This window comes from Oncorhynchus mykiss, chromosome 2 (genome assembly GCF_013265735.2).
Source record: "Oncorhynchus mykiss isolate Arlee chromosome 2, USDA_OmykA_1.1, whole genome shotgun sequence".
In the NCBI taxonomy this organism is placed as follows: domain Eukaryota; kingdom Metazoa; phylum Chordata; class Actinopteri; order Salmoniformes; family Salmonidae; genus Oncorhynchus; species Oncorhynchus mykiss.
The window spans coordinates 36,709,716-36,733,509 of NC_048566.1; the positions used below are offsets into that span (position 1 = coordinate 36,709,716).

Below are 23,794 nucleotides of genomic sequence, written 5' to 3' on the forward strand. Positions count from 1 at the left end.
TCTCTCTCTCGCTCTCTCTCTCTCTCTCTCTCTCTCTGTCTTCACTCAGCCTGTGTCCAACTTCAAAGCTGTTTTCTCTCCAGGGTGCCTTGGCAACGAATTCATTTGGTGACAAGAAGGAAGGAGATAGAATCCACTCGAGCACATTGTTACAGCAGAGTAGGAATTGGAAACAGCCAGGGATCACAGTAGCCTATGGATTTCTCGGGTTGACATGGTGATCAAAAAAACTTGTCGACAGGATGAGCTTTGGGCTTCAAAGGGAGTCTGACGACTTTGAGTGGAAGTTGAGGTCAAACAGGGGCATAGCTACACACTGTCCAATATACTCTAGTTACACAGGACATCCCTCTTTCTTTTCTTCTCTGTGTCTCCAGACAGTTAATTTGTACTCTTTTTAATTAATAGCCTCATCTGGTGATTGATTACTTTGTTACTAGGCCCAATAAAAGGAGTCAGTAAAATGGGCAGATGTCTCATCTCATGCCTCATGAAAAGTTCAGAATGAACAGACGGACAATTAAAGCTCAAATTCGCCCCCCCCCCCCCAAAATATCACATTTTAGCAAATGTTGCGAGAAGTCCTGAGGAAAAGGAATACTGGAAAGAACAATAGGGCCTCTCTGCGTTGTTAAATAGAGTAGCCCATACTGCAGTACCTTAGGATGCTGTGGATTTTGAGCTTGATGTTGCTGGGCTGCCAGATGATTTTGTTGCCAGGTTGAGGTGGCTGTTCTGTTATCTTTCTGTTAGAACACAGCGGCTTGTAAGTGGGCCAACTCCTCTATCAGCCTGTGGCCAGCTGTCATATTCAGGTGGCAGTGGCTCTGCCAGTAGTCAAAGCAGTTAATTAAACTTGGTTATTGGATTGAAGCGTTATCAGCATGTGTGTATATTTTACGAGTTTATAGACCAAACAAAAAAAAAGTAAACCATTGAAAATGTAGCTTGTGTATAATATTTGTATTAACTTCCATATGTCTGACTAGTGAGAATAGCAATGATTCATGAAATGGAGCGAATTTAAAACAGAAAATGATGATGCCTTTTGCAATTATGTGCTACAAGTGATTTGTGCTTGGAGCCCATCAATGATTAATTTGTTGAGCTGAATTTGTTCTTTCACAAAAGCAATTATTGAAGTTTTACACAGTTAACTCTGCAGCTGAAGCAATGACACTTTTCAGAAAGTTTCAATCCCTCCGTTTGCTTTAAGGCCATCTGTTTTGATATGATTGATCAGTACATTTGTGGTCATAATAGTTTTTGTTTAATTGTGTTTTTATTACCAAGATGCACACACAGTGTACTGTGGGACTGCATGGCTGGACTGGCAGCAGTATGGCTATGATTATGAGTCATTATAGCAATTCATTTGACGCCAAACTGTTTTATTTTTCACACTCATTTTCCGAATGCCAAATAAAGGCAGCAAAAGCACTGCTGCACCATGGGACCGCTCATCCATTTTGTACTGTGTAATTTTCCCTAATCCTCTTTGTCTACCTTTGACTTTTCTCATTTGCATTTGAACGAGGGTGAGGTGCAAGCGAGGGTAGTGGGAGGTAAAACTGGTTAATTGTGTAAAGACTAATGAATTTGTCATGTAATGATGAGCGGACTGCCAGAAGTGTGTGAAAAGCGTCGGCTAGGGAGCGGATAAGGCCATGATTTCTCCAAGGCCTTCCTTGTTTACTTTTTTATCATTTGCTATTGAAGATAATGGAGGAAGAGGTGTGTGGACTCACAATAAAATACAAGGTTTTATATTAATTATGTATCTATGTGTGCACTTCTCTCCTGAAAATAATGTGACAACTCTGAGACACTACTCGAAGATAGACTTTATCTCATAGTAAAGTTCTCGGAAAACGACCTTGGATCAAAAGTTATAAATAAGAAACTGGTCAGATTTATAAATACAATAAACCTCACCTTTTTGATAGAACAATTCATTGGGTGCACACTGTACACTCTTAGAGAAAAAGGTATTATCTAGAACCTAATGGTTATTTGGCTGTCCCCATAGGAGAACCCTTTGAAGAACCCCTTTTGGTTCCAGGTAGAACCTGAAACCAAAAAGGCTTGTACCTGGAACCAGAAAGGGTTCTCCTATGGGGACAGCTGAATAACCCTTTTTGAACCCTTTTTCTACGTGTGTTCAGGAAACTAGGCGTATGTCACAAGTCACGAGTCAGCAAAATGTGTTTTTTTTTGTAGAAATGCCTTCTCGAACATGTGAACTTTAATGTGCCTATATCAAACTTGTACGTCATCTGTAAATATTCCAGCTAGCCATGATTGGCTGAGATAATGAGTGGGACGGACATGCGAGAGATGAGTTTGGATTGGTCTGCGCTGTTTCATATTGTGTCTATAAAATGAGCTGCTCGTAATGCCTAGATAATCCTTTCTACTGTAGTTTATAACATTTAAATACATAATGTTAGCCATGGATAATTGCAAATATGTTGCTACTGCTCTCAATAATATTGCCTCTCTGAATTTATCAGGCGCTCTCGACTAAGGTCAGTGGGAAAAGTTGTGATGGACTACTTTCTGGACGATGAATGCTGACTCTCTCTCATTCTGAAAATAACACTTTTTGAAATCAGTGGAACACAACAGACCAAACAAGCTGTGCAAACTAAACGGAAACAACACAGGATGTCTTAATAAAGGGGTATCAGTCTGCCGTGAAGGATTCATCCATGTATACAGGTAAGAATTTAGCTACAGATTCAGTTATTATACGTTTCTCATTTTGTCAGAAAGCTGAAGCTTGCTGTTAACTAGCCAGCTGGAGTTCGATGGCTGGCTTGATAACTAACATTAAACCTAATGTTATTTGGTTAACTTTAGCTTGCGATGACAGTCGGTTTGTATTGCTAGTAACGTTACTCTATGGATTTGGATTATAGTTCATTTTTTAGCTAGAGTTAACGTGACATGTATGAGGATTCTGTGTTATGCACTATAGCCCGTTACCATATATGTGATTGAATATTATCTGCTGTTGGCTTGTGTGGATGTATGTGTTATGCAACATAGCTGACTTGAGACATTGTTAACAGTTTCAGGGCCATGGGCCTTTCTCATGATGGAAAAATACAGAATAACATGAAGACAGGAACTGTGAAATGAGTTGGGGGGGGGGGCACATTCAGAGCGTGGTGTTGCGAGAACAAACTGTCTTTTGTTAGATAACAGGAGCCAGGTGCGAAATAACGGTATCGAGCATGAGCGCATAGATATTCTTCACAGCAACAGTTACATCTATCAACTGAAGCGCTTAGGGGGCTGGGACCAGCTCTGCGCCAACAATCAACGTTAGGCTGGGTGAGTCTAAACCATGCCCAGTCTCTACTCTGACAGGCTGGCTTGGAAGCAGGAACTATTTCTGACAGAGTATAATTATAATATCTTTGTCAAGAACAAGTCTGTTTGCCCTGCGAGGTGGGACAGAGAGCCCATATATACGAAAATTATATTTACCACTTATTGCTTAGCTAATAAAAAATACATAGTATACAATCGGTGACTCAATGTCATATTTATCCTGATACCAGATTCGAATTGACGCAACCCTAAAACATGTCTCAACAAAAGACCCCAAGTTGAAGCTTGCTGTTAGCTAGCTAACGTTAGCTGAGGTTAGGCGGCTGGCTTGCTAGCTAACATTAACTTGTGTGTATGAGGTGTGTGTAACATTAGTGATGTTTTCTCAGAATGCTATTTCACATTGCTAGTTATAGCCTAATGTTAACTAGCTAACTAGCTAACATTGAACCTATTGGTTAACTTTAGCTAGCTATGACAATTGGTTTGCATTGCTAGTTAAAGCTTGCTGTTAGCTAGCCAGCTAACATTACCTGTATGAACTGTGTGTAGTGATATCTCAGAATGCCATGTTGCATCTATTGTATAATAATGCTAAAATATTTGTCCCTGGAATTTGTCTTTCACCATCAATCAGTAGAACACGCCTGACTCTGATCCACCAGTCATAGTCATCAAAAAGAGAGGAAGCGCAAGCAATGGCAGCAGCGCAGTCATCAACTGCACGCACCATTTCTTCACCAACTACAGAGTTGGAAAAACACGTGTGGACCTGAATTGTGATAACTGCAGTGGCCAAAACAAGAACAAGTTTGTGCTCTGGTATTGTGCCTGGTGGACCATGCATAAGCTCCAGCATAATCTGGACCTTCACTTCCTGATCACAGGCCACACCAAGTTTGCCCCCAGACTGGCGCTTCGGCCTCATCAAGCAGCTCTTCAGAAAGACCAGAGTGAACACTTTGTCTGAGGTTGCTGGTGTTGTGAAGGACAGCACTGTGACAGGGGTCAACATCCCACAGCTGGTTGGACTGGAGGATGTTACGGTGCTGTTGGAAAGCTATGGCTGGCAACAACACCTGACTCCATACTTCAGGCTGCTGCCACAAATCAAGCAGTACCAGCACTTCAGGTAAAAAAATATTTTCATTGTATGAGGTTATTCTTATCTAAACTAACTTTGAAGGTGAATTGATGTTGTGCAGGCTTGTAATGTCTTCTGATTTTTTGTTATTCCCTGTTTTACAGCTAAGAGGCTTTGGAGCCTGATGTTGTCGCCAAGGAGCATTCGGACTGTCATGATCAGGTTTCAGCTGCTGTGCTACGCTGACATCCTTCCTCCCATAGATGGTCTGCCTGTAAAAGCATCACCTGGACTGGACACAGCTAGACAAACTATCTTTTTGACAAGATCAGGGAGTTTTGCGACGAAGAGGCTATGGACAATCCAAGCCCTGCACCAAAGTCAAGGGCAGGACAGAAACAGGCTCTCCGAATATAGATTCCCTTGTTCATGCGTGGTTTGGACGGACCAGTCATCTGCACTATCTGCAGTGCCTCTATTCACATGACTCTCTCCTAACACACACGCCATACGTTGTTGCTACTATTTTTTTGATTATCCCGCTGCTCAGCCACTTTACCCCTGATCGTATGCATATAACTTCCTCGTCTATCACTGATATCGTTATTGATATTGCTCTAGTACATACTGTATATTTTATTTATATTGACACTATCTATTTCTGATATTGCTACTATGTACAAACAATTTTGCTGTACCGTTTACACCTTCTGTAGAGACCAATGACTTAGCAAGACTGATTAATATTGATGTGGGGTTGTAACATGATTTTGTGACATACCACAACAACATCATGTGACCGCATCAAGTGTCCACCACATAAATATAAGTGACGCATGCATCTGTTTATGTACTGTACATGTGCAAAAAAACTAAAACTCCCTCAGGTTGCATGGCCTTAAAACGTATGTATATAATACTATGTGATAAGTGCATGTGTAACAGTATATAAAGTATGCTAATGTACTGGTGTGAAGGCATTTGGGCAGTGGTGTAAAGTACTTAAGTAAAAATACTTTAAAGTACTACTTAAGTAGTTTTTTTTGTGGCATCTGTACATTACTATTTATATTTTTGTCAACTTTAACTTCACTACATTCGTAAAGAAAATAATGTACTTTTTTGTCCATACATTTTCCTTGACACCCAATTCACACACTTATCAAGAGAACATCCCTGGTCATCCATACTGCCTCTGATCTAGCAGACTCACTAAACACAAATGCTTAGTCTGCAAATGATGTTGGAGTGTGCCCTTGGCTCTAACAATATTTTTTATTTTTTATGTTGCTGTCTGGTTTGCTTAATATAAGGAATTTGATACTTAAGTACATTGTGCCCCTGGCTATCTGTCAAATATATATTTTTAAATACAATTGTGCCATCTGGTTTAATATAAGAAATTTGAAAGGATTTATACTTTTACTCAAGTATGACAATTTAGTACTTTTTCCACCACTGGATGTGGCTGGAGGTTAAAGCATTTCTTTCACGTGACCATTCAATTTTTAGACAAGTGTGTCCGGGGAAGCGTCATCTAATATTTAGAAAATATTTTTATCTGGACACTTTCTGTTACCTGGAATTTTTCCTTATTGTAGGCTACTACCACTTTTAGTCTTAATCTTTACTAAACCACACACTGTTTAGCACATGACCTCACATGTGAATTCTTAAAGAGATGGGTGGTACTGGCTTAAGAGGGTGTGAACAATGCTGAATGGGTGTAGACAAAGGAGAGCGCTCCAGTAGGTACCAAAACATTCAAAGACCCTTTTCTCAAAAGTGTATGAACTTTCGAAGTAAAAATACTTTCCCATTGTTCCTCAAAAACGCCATTCCATTTTGTAGCTCTGAGTCTCTACTTTAATCCAATGTAAAAAATAAAAAAATGATTTCACATTTTGCTACATAAAACCAAATCCAGATGGTGAGTCACATATTGCCACTTAAACTTCTGTGAAAGGACAGAACATTTTTTGCAGGTCTCCTATATTTATCAGTCATGAAGTATTGACTGAAGGAATAGAATATTTAGGCCTAAAAAAAATGTATGTTGTGTAAATCCATCTATTTTCCTGATGAGAGAGGTGAGAGGGACTTATGTGAATGCTATGCAGGTCTCTGTCTATATCAGTCAGTCCTTCAGTATTGACTGAAGGAATATAATTTACAGTGCTGGATTTTGCAATCTCCTACATGGGTCAAATCCATATATGTTCCTGATAAGAGAGGTGAGCGGGACTACAGAAGAAATCCACAATTACATTAAATCAAATCAAATCAAATCAAATTTTATTTGTCACATACACGTGGTAAGCAGACGTTAATCTGCTCTGTGTAGCAGTCCAGCTTTATAGGGTAAAGATACCAAGGCTTTTCATAATTCATGAATAACTGCCTTCCAGCATTCAACACCATAGTTCCCTCCAAGCTCATCATTAAGCTTGAGGCCCTGGGTCTCAACACCCCACACTGTGCAATTGGGTCCTGGACTTCCTGACGGACCACCCCCAGATGGTGAAGGTAGGAAACAACATCTCCACTTCGCTGATCCTCAACACTGGGGCCCCACAAGGGTGCTTGCTGAGCCCCCTCCTGTACTCCCTTTTCACCCATGACTGGGTAGACATGCACGTCTCCAACTCAATCATCAAGTTTGCAGACGACACAACAGTAGTAGACTTGATTACCAACAACGACGAGACAGCCTACAGGGAGGAGGTCAGGGCTCTCAGAGTGTGGTGAAAATAACGTCTCACTCAACATCAACAAAACAAAGGAGGTGATCGCGGGGAGCACACCCCTATCCACATCGACGGGACAGCAGTGGAGAAGGTGTAAAGTTTTAAGTTCCTCGGCGTACATATCACTGACAAACTGAAATGGTCCACCCACACAGACAGCGTGCTGAAGAAGACGCAACAGCGCCTCTTCAACCACCAGGAGGCTGAAGACATTTGTCTTGTCACCTAAAACCCTCACAAACTTTTACAGATGCACAATTGAGAGCTGTATCATCGCCTGGTATGGCAACTACACCGCCCACAACCACAGGGCTCTCCAGAGGGTGGTGCGTTCTGCACAAAGCATTACTGGGGGCAAATTACCTGCCCTCCAGGACACCTACACCACCCGATGTCACAGGAAGGCCAAAAAAATCATCAAGGACAACAATCACCCGAGCCACTGCCTGTTCACCCCGCTATCATCCAGAAGGCAAGATCAGTACAGGTGCATCAATGCTGGGACCGAGAGACTGAAAAGCAGCTTCTTTCTCAAGGCCATCAGACTGTTAAATAACCATCACTAGCACAGAGAGGCTGCTGCCTACATACAGACTTGAAATACCTTTAATAAATGGAATACTAGTCCCTTTAATAATACCACTTTAACAATGTTTACATATCTTACATTACTCATCTCGTATGTATATTCTGTATTCTATACTATCTATTGCATCTTAGCCTATGTCGCTCTGACATTGCTCATCCATATATTTATATTTATATATTCTTATTCCATTCCTATACTTAGATTTGTGTGTATTAGGTATTTGTTGTGGAATTGTTAGATATTACTTGTTAGATATTGCTGCGCTGTAGGAACAAGAAGCACATGCATTTCACTACACTCGCAATAACATCTGCTAACCATGTATATGTGACCAATAACATTTCATTTGATTTATCCACTTAGCAAAATGTCTTATATTATTCTGCTACACTTATTGTGCTACACTCCCAGGCATAAATACATAAATACGCAGAAGAGAGGGCGAGGGTTGTGGGTTGAGGTTGCACAAACATATTTTTTGCTTTGATGCAAAATAACCCTTGAATATCTAATGGAAACGAGGGGTTAGAGTTGTGTTCTAGACTTGCCGACACCCACTGGGAACACAATTCAGTGACCATGGTCCACACTCTGTTTTTATCCAGTCCAATTATACTGTATCTGAGTCACTGTATCTGAATGTTGATTTGCTCTTTGTCGTAGAGTTATGCATGCAGCCTTGAGTCTTTATGGCCAATATGATTCTACGACACTCAGACAGACATAAACGAGCACGCTGTTGTGATAAACAAAAATACAGCAGCTTATTTGAGTGCAGTGTTTATGCTTTACAAGTGTTATCTCTGTTACTGTCGATGGAGACAGAAGGTCCCTCATATTTGATTTAATCAATAAAGCCTTGGTGTTCTCATCTTAGACTAATAGATGTATGGAATAACCGCAGCATTAGATAATGTACGTATTGCACACCTTGACCTCTGTAGCAGGTTCTTCTTCCTGTTTCTTACTTCCTCCTATTGTAAATGGCTGACCAACTGTTCACACCAGTGTACAGTTGTGCATTATACCCTCTGAATTGAGAATCAAATAGCTTGATGGTCCATGTTATTACCATCTTAAAACAAAGTCTATATGATCGGGACGGGGTACGCCAATTAAACATGTGATTATTCTTCTTTTTTTTCTTCTTTTTTTTCACATTTTCAAACAGTCCATTTATATTTTCCAATGGGGCCATACATTTGGGTGATGTTTTTTTCTTGCCTGAGTAGCCCCGTTTCACTGCCAATCTAGTGTTCAGCAAAATAACAACACAATGTCAAATAGAGGTAGCCTAGTCAAATAATTAACATCCAATCACATTAAACATTACTCTCTCGCGGGAATTCCACTTAACAGTCCATATGTAGCCAAACGTAGCTGCTGCTCATGTTGGCATCTGTACTGATGGCGCAAAAGCCATGACAGGGAGACATAGTGGAGTGGTAATGCGTGTGCAAGCAGTTGCTCCCGACGCCACTTGGGTACACTGCAGCATCCACCAAGAGGCTCTTCCTGCCAAGGGAATGCTTGACAGCTTGAAAGATGTTTTGGACACTACAGTGAAAATGTAGTTGTTAAAGCAAGGTGTATTGCTCTTGTGTATTTTCTGCACTATGCAATGATATTGGCAGCGACCATGTAACGCTTTTACAACATACAGAAGTGCGCAGGTTATCAAGGGGCAAAGTATTGACACCTTTTTTTAAATTGAGAGACAAGCTTAAAGTTTTCTGACTATATTTTTCACTTGTCTGACCGCTTGCATGATGATGAGTTTCTCACACGACTGGCCTATTTGGGTGATGTTTTTCTCGCCCGAATGATCTGAGTTTAGTATTGTAATAGAATGTAGAGGAACAAGCTAAACTAAGAAAAAAATGCTTAATTCCCAGGTATTTTTCCCGAGACATTAAGGTCATAGTGGATGGTAATGCAATACACACATCTGAGAAAAAATATTCAAAATGCGGGACAAAATGGAGGCTTTTAACTCAAGCTTACGGACTATGTCAAATGTGATATAGCGAAGCACCTGAATGAGTTGGATGCGCAATTACCCAGGTACTTTCCCCAAACCGATGACATAAACAGCTGGATTCGTTATCCCTTTCATGCCCTGCCTCCAGTCCACTTACCAATATCTGAACAAGAGAGCCTAGTCGAAATTGCAACAAGCGGTTCTGTGAAAATTGAATTTAATCAGAAGCCACTGCCAGATTTCTGGATTGGGCTGCACTGAACATCCTGCCTTGGCAAATCGAGCTGTTAAGACACTGATGCCCTTTGCAATCACGTACCTACGTGAGAGTAGATTCTCGGTACGCACTAGCGTGAAAACTAAATACAGGCTTGGACTGTGTGTGGAAAATGATTCAGGCCTGCGACTCTCTCCAATACAAGGCAACATTGCAGAGTTATGTGCATCCTTTTGTTATGTTCTAATTATCTGAGTAAGAACTCCACGGACACTTAAACCAAGTTCATTCTTCCCAAAGGATTGAACAGCTGAATCGACAAAAGACATATTCATACAAGCACTGATATTTAACCCTTTGTCCTAGGCTGAGTCCCCTCCTACACATCTGAACAGCCAATGCATCTCTGTTGCTATACAGAACCTTAGTGATACCCGTTCTTCCTCACTTCATCTGACCTGACCTCTGCCCCAAAGTGCTCACTCCTCCCCAACTCACAGCTGTCATGTTGACTCGTACCAGACTGTCTTTGTTCCTCCCATAGGAACCCCGATGGCTAACAATAACACGTCTTGACATAATGTAAACATTATAAATTAGCCTCTCTCCCTCAGTGAAAGGAATAAGTATATTTCATGATTTCACAAGTCAAGAAATCAGAATCCAACACGTTCAAGTACACCCTTCTCACTAACCCGTGGTGAGTTATTCACAATTTTTGATGAACAAATAAGGTCTATATGTAAGACGGTTAAATAAAAAGAAAAATTGTTGATAATTATTATATTATTATTTGTGCCCTGGTCCTATATGAGCTCTTTGTCACTTCCCACGAGCCGGGTTGTGACAAAAACTCACACTCATTCTTATGTTTAATAAATGTATCGTATAGTGTGTTTGTGTGTGGTAGGCTTACAATGATGGCAAAAAAACAACATTTGAGAGTGCGCTGACCCGGGTGCTAGAGGGGGTACACAGCTGGAGGTGGAATGTTTGAAGGGGTACGGGACTATAACAAGTTTGGGAACGACTGCATTAGACAATCAGATTTCCATAATTATCATACAAAGATCCATTGAAGCAATATTTCTTGGGAGTCTCCTTCATTCATTCCGATACAACAATTCACGTTCTGTACACACCTTGGTTGTTGGTTGTGAGCAGAAAGGTGTGCCATTGAATCACTAACAATGTAACATACCGTTGTTTGAATACCAATGAACACAGAAATAGATACTGGTGAAACTGAAAACAGGTTATACAGTTTATTCCCAGGGAGGGGTAAGCTGTGTTCACAGATAGCGTGTTCTACCTCTTTTGTAATTACTTAGGATCCTTTTTCAGATAAAACCTGAAAGACAAGAACAGGAGAGAGAGTGAGAGAGAAAAAGAGAAAGAGAAAGAAAAAAATATATATATATATATATATAGAGAGAGAGAGAGAGGGGACAGTCAACACAGTAATAGAGACTTTGTGGGAGGGAGTTTGAGCATAGGGAGAGAAAAACAGGAACAAGGTTGATAAGACGGTTCCAAAGTTCACCTGCAGCACACCTGGGGATGGGTGCTCCTCTCCCTAAGCTGGTCAGAGATGGTTCAGGTCATGGATAGGATACCCTATGAAGCCCAGAGCCGCTCACCGATACCCGGAGGATTGGGACTTGGTCTCTCCTTGTGTCTTCATTGATTTTGGACCTGGACCATTCCTATTGTTTTCCCTTTGACTGCAGTCGTATTTACTACACATCACATGGTGGGTTCTCCTTGAGGAAATCAGGACAGTACAGACAGTGGGAACGGGATTTGAATCTCACTCTTCTTACTCCTCAAGCCCAATGGATATGTGGCCTAGGAAGGTCATAGTGCTACTCCTGTACTACTATGGTGAGTTTAATGGGGCACTACTGATCTCCTGTTTGATTTGGATGAGTGCACTCTTTTGTAGGTATAAACCTAGACTTACATCCCAAATGCCAACCCTATTTCCGAAATAGTCTACTGGGCTCTGGACAAAAGCACTGCACTATATAGGGAATAGGGTGCCATTTGGGACGCATCACTAAAGTCTTTGTTTCAAATGTAGTTGTAAATTAATTAGATGTAGTGAGGCTCTGGAGGTTTCCCCTCAGTTCTAATCAAGGTCTTGGTGGATAAAGAGTAGTGAACCCTTTGTGGACTTCACTCATTCTAAATTGTAGCGATCAATGGAAAACGGATCCACGGGCATTTGAGTGCTCCATGACTGGTCTATTATATCGACTACATTATTATAGAGGATATCAAAATGCTAATGTTGAAGGGAGTCGAGACTGTGTATCCTTTTCTGGTCACAGTCAATTGCGCAACCTGTAATCTGCATGAGACATGACCAGATGCACTGTGACGTAAGTGGTGTAAATACGTAGTTGACGTTTTAAAAGGGAAAGGTTAACCATGCATAAATTGTTCCTAGAGTACTTAAAGTGCCTTGCGAAAGTATTCGGCCCCCTTGAACTTTGCGACCTTTTGCCACATTTCAGGCTTCAAACATAAAGATATAAAACTCTATTTTTTTGTGAAGAATCAACAACAAGTCGGACACAATCATGAAGTGGAACGACCTTTATTGGATATTTCAAACCTTTTTAACAAATCAAAAACTGAAAAATTGGGCGTGCAAAATTATTCAGCCCCTTTACTTTCAGTGCAGCAAACTCTCTCCAGAAGTTCAGTGAGGATCTCTGAATGATCCAATGTTGACCTAAAAGACTAATGATGATAAATACAATCCACCTGTGTGTAATCAAGTCTCCGTATAAATGCACCTGCACTGTGATAGTCTCAGAGGTCCGTTAAAAGCGCAGAGAGCATCATGAAGAACAAGGAACACACCAGACAGGTCCGAGATACTGTTGTGAAGAAGTTTAAAGCCGGATTTGGATACACAAAGATTTCCCAAGCTTTAAACATCCCAAGGAGCACTGTGCAAGCGATAATATTGAAATGGAAGGAGTATCAGACCACTGCAAATCTACCAAGACCTGGCCGTCCCTCTAAACTTTCAGCTCATACAAGGAGAAGACTGATCAGAGATGCAGCCAAGAGGCCCATGATCACTCTGGATGGACTGCAGAGATCTACAGCTGAGGTGGGAGACTCTGTCCATAGGACAACAATCAGTCGTATATTGCACAAATCTGGCCTTTATGGAAGAGTGGCAAGAAGAAAGCCATTTCTTAAAGATATCCATAAAAAGTGTTGTTTAAAGTTTGCCACAAGCCACCTGGGAGACACACCAAACGTGGAATAATGTGCTCTGGTCAGATGAACCAAAATTGAACTTTTTGGCAACAATGCAAAACGTTATGTTTGGCGTAAAAGCAACACAGCTGAACACACCATCCCCACTGTCAAACATGGTGGTGGCAGCATCATGGTTTGGGCCTGCTTTTCTTCCGCAGGGACAGGGAAGATGGTTAAAATTGATGGGAAGATGGATGGAGCCAAATACAGGATAATTCTGGAAGAAAACCTGATGGAGTCTGCAAAAGACCTGAGACTGGGACGGAGATTTGTCTTCCAACAAGACAATGATCCAAAACATAAAGCAAAATCTACAATGGAATGGTTCAAAAATAAACATATCCAGGTGTTAGAATGGCCAAGTCAAAGTCCAGACCTGAATCCAATCGAGAATCTGTGGAAAGAACTGAAAACCTGCTGTTCACAAATGCTCTCCATCCAACCTCACTGAGCTCGAGCTGTTTTGCAAGGAGGAATGGGAAAAAATGTCAGTCTCTCGATGTGCAAAACTGATAGAGACATACCCCAAGCGACTTACAGCTGTAATCGCAGCAAAAGGTGGCGCTACAAAGTATTAACTTAAGGGGGCTGAATAATTTTGCACGCCCAATTTTTCAGTTTTTGATTTGTTAAAAAAGTTTGAAATATCCAATAAATGTCGTTCCACTTCATGATTGTGTCCTACTTGTTGTTGATTCTTCACAAAAAAAATACAGTTTTATATCTTTATGTTTGAAGCCTGAAATGTGGCAAAAGGTCGCAAAGTTCAAGGGGGCCGAATACTTTCGCAAGGCACTGTATATTGTAGTGTAATGAAAATCCTACCCGTTATGTAGTTGGATGGAAATGATCCAACCATTATGTCGAAATGATGAACATAATAATAAACCACATTCATCAATTTCACTCCAACATTGTGAGTTACTCACAATGTTGGAGTGAAATTGATGAATGTTCATAGCCCTGTATGAATGTTCATAGCCCTGTACGTCTCTAGAGGATATAGTGAAGGTAGCGAGCCTTCCATCACCTCTCATTATGACTATAATGAACATGTCTAACTTGCACCATTATTCCATTATGGCGACCAATGTACTAGCATTCATTTATTGAAGCAAGCAGATCAGGGATGTCAGTGTGGTACATAGGCATATGCTGTGGGTATTGTGTATATCACAACTACCAGTAGACCTGATAAATTATAAGAGTATAGTCAAAGAATTACTCCATAAAAGGAGGAATGCATTTACTCAATTCAACTAGTAGGATGTATTTATTAGTCATGAAATACTTAACACTCAAACAATTGCAGTGTACATTATATACATGATACACTACAGACTAATCAGAGTAAATTACTATCACCAATAGGCTAAGGCTTAACGTGGTTACACTTGTCTTCAATTCAGAATGATCTCTAAGAGTTCTCAAAATACTAACAAATTTACTGTCCTTTAACCAAATTCAAGCATGAACACACATTCAACCTGAATGAACATTTCTTTGCACTTTGCTAGTAAAAACAAAAGACAGGAAAACACACCCAGATTCTAATCTAATCAACTCAATTTAGAATAGAGCAGAGCGCCACTGTGTCGCTCCCTCTTTGAACTATCAGCCGTTCGATTAACAGAATAACTCAGTTTCCCTGTGACAATAAATCCATAGCACTTACAGCACAGTAACACATATCAAAATGCATTGCTCTTTATGAACTCTTGAAACAATCCAAACATGACAATTTAACTCACAATAACATTTATTTTGTCGATTTCACGTTTTCATCTGTCTTCACACCTCAAATGGTCTCCGTACTCGCAGGGTTCTGTGGGAACGTCCCTCCCCAGAGAAATCCACATATAAGGTGTGTTTAAACCCTGTGATAGCCCACAGATGGTCAGCCATCCAAACAATGTCATAAACCATGTTTGAGTCATCACACTACGCCTCAGCACCCGCAAGTCACGAGTATCACCTTTTCTTATTCTTCCACCACCGTTTCTATCTTATTATAGTCCTGATAAGACTGGCAAAAACTTATTGAGGAATTAAGGTTGTCCTATAACGGACACTGTGTCTTTGTGGATGGGCCCTACTGACACAATCTGTTGCTTTTGTTTCATCCTATTCTCACTCAAATCAAACAATTGGCTTGCTTCCACATGTCCAGCTGCTTAGGTTCCCTCCTCTGTAGACCAGGAACAATTACACATTTTAGTTCCTGCTACCAAAGAAACAAAGTCCAGCTCACATAATCCTTGTTTGCGTTTGGCCCACAGCTGCTGTGAGTGAACATGGAGCAAGCGTATCTCGAGTGAGGCAGATTTGACAGAGGCTGTTGCTGTGAGCATATCACATGGGTCGTGACAATGTTGAACGATGGAGCAATGCAATTTTGTGTACTGACTAGCGAGACGTTATGCTACGAATGCTATTCGTGAATGGACAGTCTCAAGTTCACTTTCCCCACCGTCTTTCTCTTTATCTATAGGTTGTTCCGCCATTGGTGAAGGGAAGCCATACTTCATCTCTAGGAATTTCAACACTGTGCTCCACTGGAACAAGGTCGACAGCCCAGATGAAGGGGTCCTTTACAGTGTCCATTACCAAAGGTGAGAGACAGGAATACAGTGGTCACCTTTTCACCTTTCAACCCAACAGCATATTTATGTGCCTAGGCTAGGGTGACCTAGGGTGATATGTGACTTATGTCAGCAACATTTTAAAGCTGTGTGCTGAAAGACAGAATATTGGGAAGAGACTGAGTGTGTGTGTGGTGTATGTTTAAGTTGAAGTGTCATTTTCTTTCTCTCAATGCTCCTTTTCAGCATCATTGTCCCTATTGCTGCCCCCATCGTTATCCCCATTGTTTTCCCCATTGTTTCGGATATGGTGCATTGCTCTTTCGATTTGCCGCTCCACCTGCTGCCATCAGCCTTGAAACTATGGTGCTACTGTACTTCTCCATGCTGCAGGTTGAGCTCCACTGACTGGGGCAAGCCTTAGCAGACAGGCTCTGGCCCGTGCATTACCACAGGCCTCACTCTGTTTCCCTGCACACCACAGGGATAAATCTGTGAAAAAAATTGCCTGTAAAAATGTACGTTCAACTTTACAAACGACACTCAGTTCACCTGTGGCTATGTGAGGCAAATGTTTTCATCGCAATCACTCACTGCCTCTTTGAGATCCTTTGACCAAGTGGAAACGTCAGCTCATCTAATTGCTCATGACATCGTCTGACGGGCAAATGTCAAGTGCCACACCAATCACATTGATTTGTCTCTCCGAGACTGTCACTTGGAATTGCTCGCGTGTCCTTATTCAAGGCCTCATAGCGCCACCATCAAATCAGTTCAGGAAAAGATTGGCCCTGATCATGCCCACTCAATATCGGTTCCCTGTTTGACACAATTTAGCTATTTTTAAATGAGGAAGTAGGGGGTTAAATAAGACACGTATTTCGTAACTCTGTTGTGCTATTTGTGGTCTAGCAAGCTAAGCTGCCGCACGCACACCCTGAAAGGCAAGACATTTACAACATGTGATATGTCATGATAAAGGCTCATGCATGCTTATAACACGTTAAAAAGCATTGTAACTGCAGGCTTCGAGTAAAGTGTGTCTCAATGCTTTTTCAAAGTACAACATAACATTTTGGCTAAGGGTTCCCTCCATAGTGTGTTTTATGTTTGATCATGCTTTTGTTGTGTTCATTATAGACACGGAGAGCCATACAAGCCGAAGATTGAGTGCCAGAACATCACCACTCTTTCTTGTGACCTCACTGCAGAGACACCGTACATCTATCAAAATTCCTACTATGCTGAGGTTTTCGCCGACAGTCACTCACTAGGCCGTACAGCACTGTTTAAACCTCTGAGAGACAGTAAGCAATTTCCTCTCTTTATCCCACTTTTTCTAGATTGGGATGTTTTTTGATTATGTGTTGGCTCAGAAGGCAGAATCCTTAGTTGTGATACATACACATAGCCCCAACTTTCTGTTCATATTCCCTAATGACATCAATGTATGTTTCCATGAAAGCTTATGTTACTCACCAATTATTCCAGTGAGCATTTGGCCCATGCTAAAAGGGTTTATCCTCTTTTCTTTCACATTGTCACTAATTTGTTATTTTCCTTAGTCTTATTCTCACTCTTTATTTTGTATTTTACATGTCAGCTATCCTTGGGCCAGCCAATGTGTCTGTGACACCCACAACGTCATCTTTAAAAGTGACTGTCACCCTACCGTTAGGACCGGATAATAAGACTTCCATCGAGGAGATTTTCAATAGTACCAGCTTTTCCTACCATTACCCTCCAACCCTCTATATCCTCAACATCACTCATCCTAGCTGGGCAGCACAGGTGATTCTCTCACATGTACTCCTCACACGCATGCATGCATGGATGCATGCAGACACACCCACACACACACACACACACACACACACACACACACACACACACACACACACTCACATATATTGAATACACAAACATGTTCTAACTGCTGACTTTTTTTCACAGGTCCATAAAAACACAACTGGAGAGTTTGTCCTCAACCATCTAAAAAACAACAGCGTAAAGTACTGTGGCTATGTGGTCTACACCCCGACTAGAGAAATGTACCGAAATGCCAGTGAGAGCAGTACATTCTGTGTGGTATTACCAGGTGAGGTCATCTGGTGCCCCTCAAGGCTCTGTATGTATGCACAAGCTGGTCTCAGAGCATTTTGTGTTATTTTGTATGAAAATCCGAGGCGCTCCATTTAGTATGATATGATATGTGTTAATTTGTGGCTGTCCATGTATGATATGTTATGAATTGCAATTTGTATTTTATGTTCTGAATTAGAAAAATTTAGAATATGTTATGAACTAGCTAGGTGGCTAATGTTAGTTAGCTGGCTACCGTTAGCTAGGCTAGGGATAAGGGTTAAGTTTAGGAGTTAGGTTAAATTGTTAAGGTTAGGGTTAGGGGAAGGGTTAGCTAACATGCTAAGTAGTTGCAAAGTAGCCAAAAAGTAGTAAATAGTTGAAAAGTTGTTAATTAGTTAAAATGCTCAAGTTTTCCTTGACGAGATGTGAACTCGCAATCGTTGGTTATAGAGCCACTCATCCACCACGACCAACCACCTTACTTTCGTTTTTGCTTGTCTTTCATAACCATACCAAAAGTAACATGTCATACTAATTTGAGTGTCCCGGATTTACATTTACATTGTTAAGGGTATTCCTGCTGCCTTTTCAAAGACTATATAAAGACTCACTTCCTGGAGACAAGACTGAATGGAGCCGCTTACTTACGCATCCTTGGAACTACTGTACTGACTGACCTCACAGACACGTCCACACTTTTTATTTCTTTAAACTTTATTTAACTAGGCAAGTCAGTTAAGAACAAATTCGTATTTCCAATGACGGCCTAGAAACACTGGGTTAACTGCCTTGTTCAGGGGCAGAATGACAGATTTGTACCTTGTCAGCTCGAGGATTCAATCTAGCAACCTTTTGGTTACTGGCCCAACCGCTCTAACCAAGCTCTAACCGCTTCCTCTATAGTGCTGGCAATTTACAACCTATTGGCCTGTTTCCAATAGGCTCTGAGAGTGAAGCAGCTGTATTGTCACTACTGAGGTGTAATAGAAGCAATCTTCCCCTATCCAGGTGAACACTCGCTGCTGTTTCCCTGGTTCCTCCTCTTAGGGTGTCTGCTACTTGGTTCCTTCCTGCTACCGGTGGTGGTGTGTCGTCACTATGTGAGAAAGAAGAGTAACATGCCAGACGCCTTGGTAAGAAATGTAGATTGGGTATTTCCCCATACATGAAGGAGTGCCAGTTCCTGATACTGGAAATACAGGCCTCCAGGCAAAACTTACAGTAACACGTGTATGAGAGGCCTCAATAGGGTGCAACCGAACCTGAGTTTAATCTCAGCCACCAACACGCAATACATTCAGCTCTTTTCTACGGCAAGACCTAACTTAGAACAAGGCACAATGTGTAACAGTAGTTACAATAAAATGTTATCTCTTTGCAATTTACACATGCACTGATTTATGATGAAATGACTGAACTTTACCATCGTTCATTTTCTCTTTAAATGGCCGCATTTACCAATCTTCCCCAAGTTGTATCTGTTTTATTCCATTTCCTCTCATATGCTGAGAAATCATACCCGTTTAATCAGTTGTATCACTGTCATTTGCATTTCATGCCAAGAACTGAAAGCAATTACAAAAGATTACAGCAGTGTTGTTTCAGTGGAGCTCATTTCATTCTTGCCATGAAAGTTGTTCAGAATTATAATTTAACAAGTTAAAGAATCAAATACATTTTGGTTTGACATACATTGTAACCCCTCAATGATTCCCCTCAAGGGTTTGGTGGGTGGAGAGGGGGTCATAGAGGTGTTTTAGTAATAGTTACGTAAACAAAATCCTCTTTCTCTTCTTCACAGAAACTGACAACAAGCAACGTCCCTCCTCCATTGTGGCACCCTCCAGAAGCCATCACCTTCTCCATTGCCAAGTCGTATCATTACCCTGTAGGGTTCTCCTACGGTGACCTGAAGACTGGTAAACTCCAGATGGGGCCAAGGTTCACCAGCAGCGGATCTGGGTCCTATTCCCCCCAGGACGAACCCTCCTCCATTGTCCAGCCCAGGCACTGTGACACCTACATGGGCCAGCAGGGTCCACCTCCAGAGCACTCCAACAACAGCACCCAGTCCTCCACCAACTATAGCATGGTCGTAGTGCAGGTGGCTAATGAAGGTGTGGAGGAAGAATGCCATCGCTATCCAGACAGTGAAGACAACATCAACTCTCCATGGTCATCTGAATCCAGTGACCACAAACCCAGTTGTGTTCAAGGTGGCCCAGTTTTGTTTTCGCGTGGAGCACCACCTGAGCCGAAACAGTGTGTTGGAGACAGGAAATCAACAGGGCACCCCCTGGTACTGCCCACATTGCGGCGTATTGATGGCCTACTGCAGTTGTCCACTTTGCTGCTCCAGCCAGAGACACAGAGTGCCATGGCCAGCATGGCACTGCCTACCGACGCTGAGGGGCAGCCCCTTTTGAGGGACCTAGACAGCACTGGGCAAGGGGCATCACTATTGTCTGATCTGGTCACCACGGGGGAGACAGAGTATTTGGACCCTGGTACAGGGAGAGAGGAGGAGAGAACAATATACACCCCAATCTCTCCAATGTGTTTCAATAACTCCAATGACTCACCATCTCACTCCATACCTCCCATCAACCTTGCAGACTGCGAGACCTCATCAATGACATTCTTGTCTGGTTACAAACAACACTGGGTACCCCTTGCCCCTCTAGGGCTAACAGCAGAGGATAACTTTGGGATTTCCTCATATGCTCCACAACAGGCTTGGATTGATCAGGAGGAAGAAGTGGAAAAGGGAGAGGAAGGAGGAGATGAACGAATCCGTGAATTCTTTCTGGGAGGTTGGGTGGTACAAATTCTTTAGTTCCCCTAAAATAATCTTAAGGGCCTGTTCGCTCTGTGCGGGTCCCCAATGTACGTCAGAGACAAGTTCCGTCTCAGCGAATCTTCACAAAGTGCAAGGAGAAGTTGGAAGGAGCAGAGAGAGGGTTTTGGCAGCGGTGCAGAGTGGGGCTTTCACGGTCCCTCTCCTGCCTGCTATGGAGCTTGTGATTCAGAAACAAGAGCAGGATCCTACTCCAGTATCCAGCACACATGGCCCCCTCAATGGAGTCCTACTGAATCAAAGCTATAATTTTGGCCCTTTTTTAAACATGACGTAGGATCAAGTGTTGTAAAAATGTAGGATCAAGGATATAAGATCAAATGCTGTAAAATAGATTTGTGTACATTATATTGTGACGCTCTATTTCATTTGCATACTGTGCAGCAATAGAACCAGCAATAGAATAGAACCAGCAATAGGCTAGTTCTACCAATATATGTGTGCACACATACACACATCTTAAATGTACACTAACATGTTCATTTAAATCATGACTGTGAAGTTTCTGTTTCATTTGAAGAAATGAAATGGACATCTGTGATTCAAGCTCGGTGGCATAAGGTGGTAAACAGCCAGTCACAGGCACAAAGCTTTTCATTTCATCATACTTGGTCTCTTTATTTATTGTTTCTTGTTCTTCATATTATCTGTGTTAGTGTTCCATGTTAGATGCACCACAATGCTGAAGAAAATATGACTGACATTTTCACAATTGAAATTCATATTCGCATTGAAGGTGATACATTTCTAAAATATTATTGTCAGAAACACAAAAAAGGGGCAGCATGAGTTAGGTGAGAAATGTGTCAAATGACTTTGTTGAGTGTTTGGTCTTCGAAGTATGTGACCTCAATAACGTCTAGTCATTGTTTGCTGCCCTTTTGAGGTGATGAAATTACAGGACAGGAGACAAAAGGGTTGGTAATTCTTTACCAGGGTGTGGTGGTTATGGTACTCTGGTGAGCTACTAACACCAAATGGCTCGTAGTATCGAAGTGAAACTACCTATGCTATTACTACACTTTGATATATTAATAGGCTGAAACACTGTTAAAACTGGCAGGTATTCCTAGTTGATGCTGTGATGTCTATCACATATTCAACATATATGTACAGTATAATACTGATTTGTTTTTATTTGGCTCACTTTTATAACTAATATGATTGTGAATTTGATGCTTTCATTAAAAGGTAACTATTGTGTTACTGAATTGGTTGATCCCATCATTGCTGTCAAAAGGTACTTCAGCAAACATGTGCTTCAGTACCATTAGTAAGCAGGGGAAGTTGAGGGGAAGTCTTGATGGGCTGACATATCAAGTGTTTCTTCTAAGAATTGCTTGACTTCTAAGAATATTCTTTACTTCAAATTTTTTTTTATTGATTAGTGTAGATTAGTGCCAGTGTGAATAACAAGATGTTTCACTGCTGTCTCACTGAAAGGCTCACCAGCAGTGTTATTCCTTGTCATTAGGTATTAGCCAAACATATCAGAATAACCTCCCGCACAGCCATGTCAACCAATGAGGTGGTTTCTGCAAAGAAAGGTCTCAGAAAGGAATACAGTGTGTCCTTCTCCACCCATATACTGTGTATTAGATGACTCAAACAATAAAGTGTCAGCTGGTGGGATATTGATACTGCCAAAGTACAGTGTGGCTGCCAGTTGCAATGTTATGGTTTCTGTACAACCAACTGTCAAACTAGGCAAAAGGTAAGATTGGGAGAAGTTCAGGGCCCATATTCATAAAGCATCTCGGAGTAGTAGCTCTGATCTAGGATCAGGTCCCTCTGTCCATAATATTGTGTTCATTTTGATCTAAAAGCTGATCCTAGATCAGCAAGCTTACTCTGAGATGTATTATGAGTATGGGCCCTGAATTTGTATGATATCATGGAGTAGCTGAGCAGCATGTTCCATTCAAACGTGTCATACTGCTAAAATATTAATTCGCTGGCTGCTCTTGGGGGAAACTTTTCCAGGAATTTCATAACTCAGCCACATTCATTCTGATCCTTTTTTTAAAAAAGCGTCCTAACGTAAATCTCCTGGGCCCGGACATAATTCACTCAAATCTACTTCGGACCTGGTGTCAGAAATCCAATTTGACACCAGATTTTCTGCAGTGAGAAACTGGAGAGGTTAAACATCACTTGTAATAATTGAATGGATTTAATTGCTCATTAACATAAAGTTGCTGACCGGACTTGAGGGGAACTTTATTCATGTGGTTCTGCTGTCCTGAAGGGGGTCTTGCCTCCAGACCTCATTTGGAAATCTTATGACCAAACACACACACACACACACACACACACACACACACACGCACGCACACGCACACGCACACACACGCGCGCATGCACACGCACACGCACACGCACACACTGTCTTACTATACTTGTGAGGACTTTTTGGGGACCAACATTTGATTCCCATTCAAAATCACATTTGTCCTAACCCCTAAACCTTACCCTAACCCCAACCCCCTATCCTTAACCACAATTGTAACCCTAACCCCCTATCCTTAACCACAATTGTAACCCTAACCCCGAAGTCTAAAATAGCCTAACTTCTTTGAATATTAGTTGGTTTACTATTCTTTTGAGGACTTCCAGTACTCACAAGTATAGTAAAACATGTACACACACACACAGGATGTCAGGAGATGAGGTGGAAACCGGCCACTATGGGCAACAGTGAGAGCTGTTACCTTCAATTAGGCATGATCATCTGCCTCTGATTCCAAAGGTTGCATGTTCAAATCCTACAGGTAGAAAGTTGTTTTAGATATTTTTGTTTCAAACATTTAAACCTTAACCCTAACCTTAATCTGAGTTAATGCCTAACTTTAGGAATTCGGAGGTAATGCCTGAACTTAACCCTAACCTCAGTTTGAGAGGGAGAGCGTGAAGATGAGAAGGAGGACCGGAGGTAAGCTTGCTACCGCTATAATTGATTTAAATAAAAACAATAATAAAAACAACGTGTTTCATTGCCCATAATGAAGCTTTTTATCAGAGTTATAGCCCT

At 41.4% G+C, this 23,794-nt stretch overlaps 1 protein-coding gene and 1 long non-coding RNA gene across 3 annotated transcripts; both read left to right on the plus strand.

Moving 5' to 3' along the window:
- The first annotated feature begins 2,368 nt into the window (after nt 1-2,368).
- LOC110488878 lies at nt 2,369-5,518 on the plus strand. 2 transcript variants are annotated; one of them, XR_005036565.1, is made up of 4 exons: nt 2,369-2,721; nt 3,204-3,339; nt 3,977-4,471; nt 4,588-5,518. It is a non-coding gene; the product is annotated as an uncharacterized LOC110488878 (long non-coding RNA). The 2 variants fall into 2 exon arrangements; XR_002468497.2 differs by lacking the exon at nt 3,204-3,339.
- Nucleotides 5,519-11,432: 5,914 nt separating this feature from the next.
- Nucleotides 11,433-22,423, plus strand: LOC110488885. The gene is made up of 7 exons (XM_021561331.2): nt 11,433-11,841; nt 15,731-15,851; nt 16,962-17,128; nt 17,425-17,612; nt 17,775-17,919; nt 18,915-19,039; nt 19,708-22,423. The coding sequence occupies exons 1-7, from the start codon at nt 11,793-11,795 to the stop codon at nt 20,740-20,742; spliced, it is 1,830 nt and encodes a 609-aa protein (XP_021417006.2). The 5' UTR covers nt 11,433-11,792; the 3' UTR covers nt 20,743-22,423.
- Nucleotides 22,424-23,794: the final 1,371 nt, after the last annotated feature.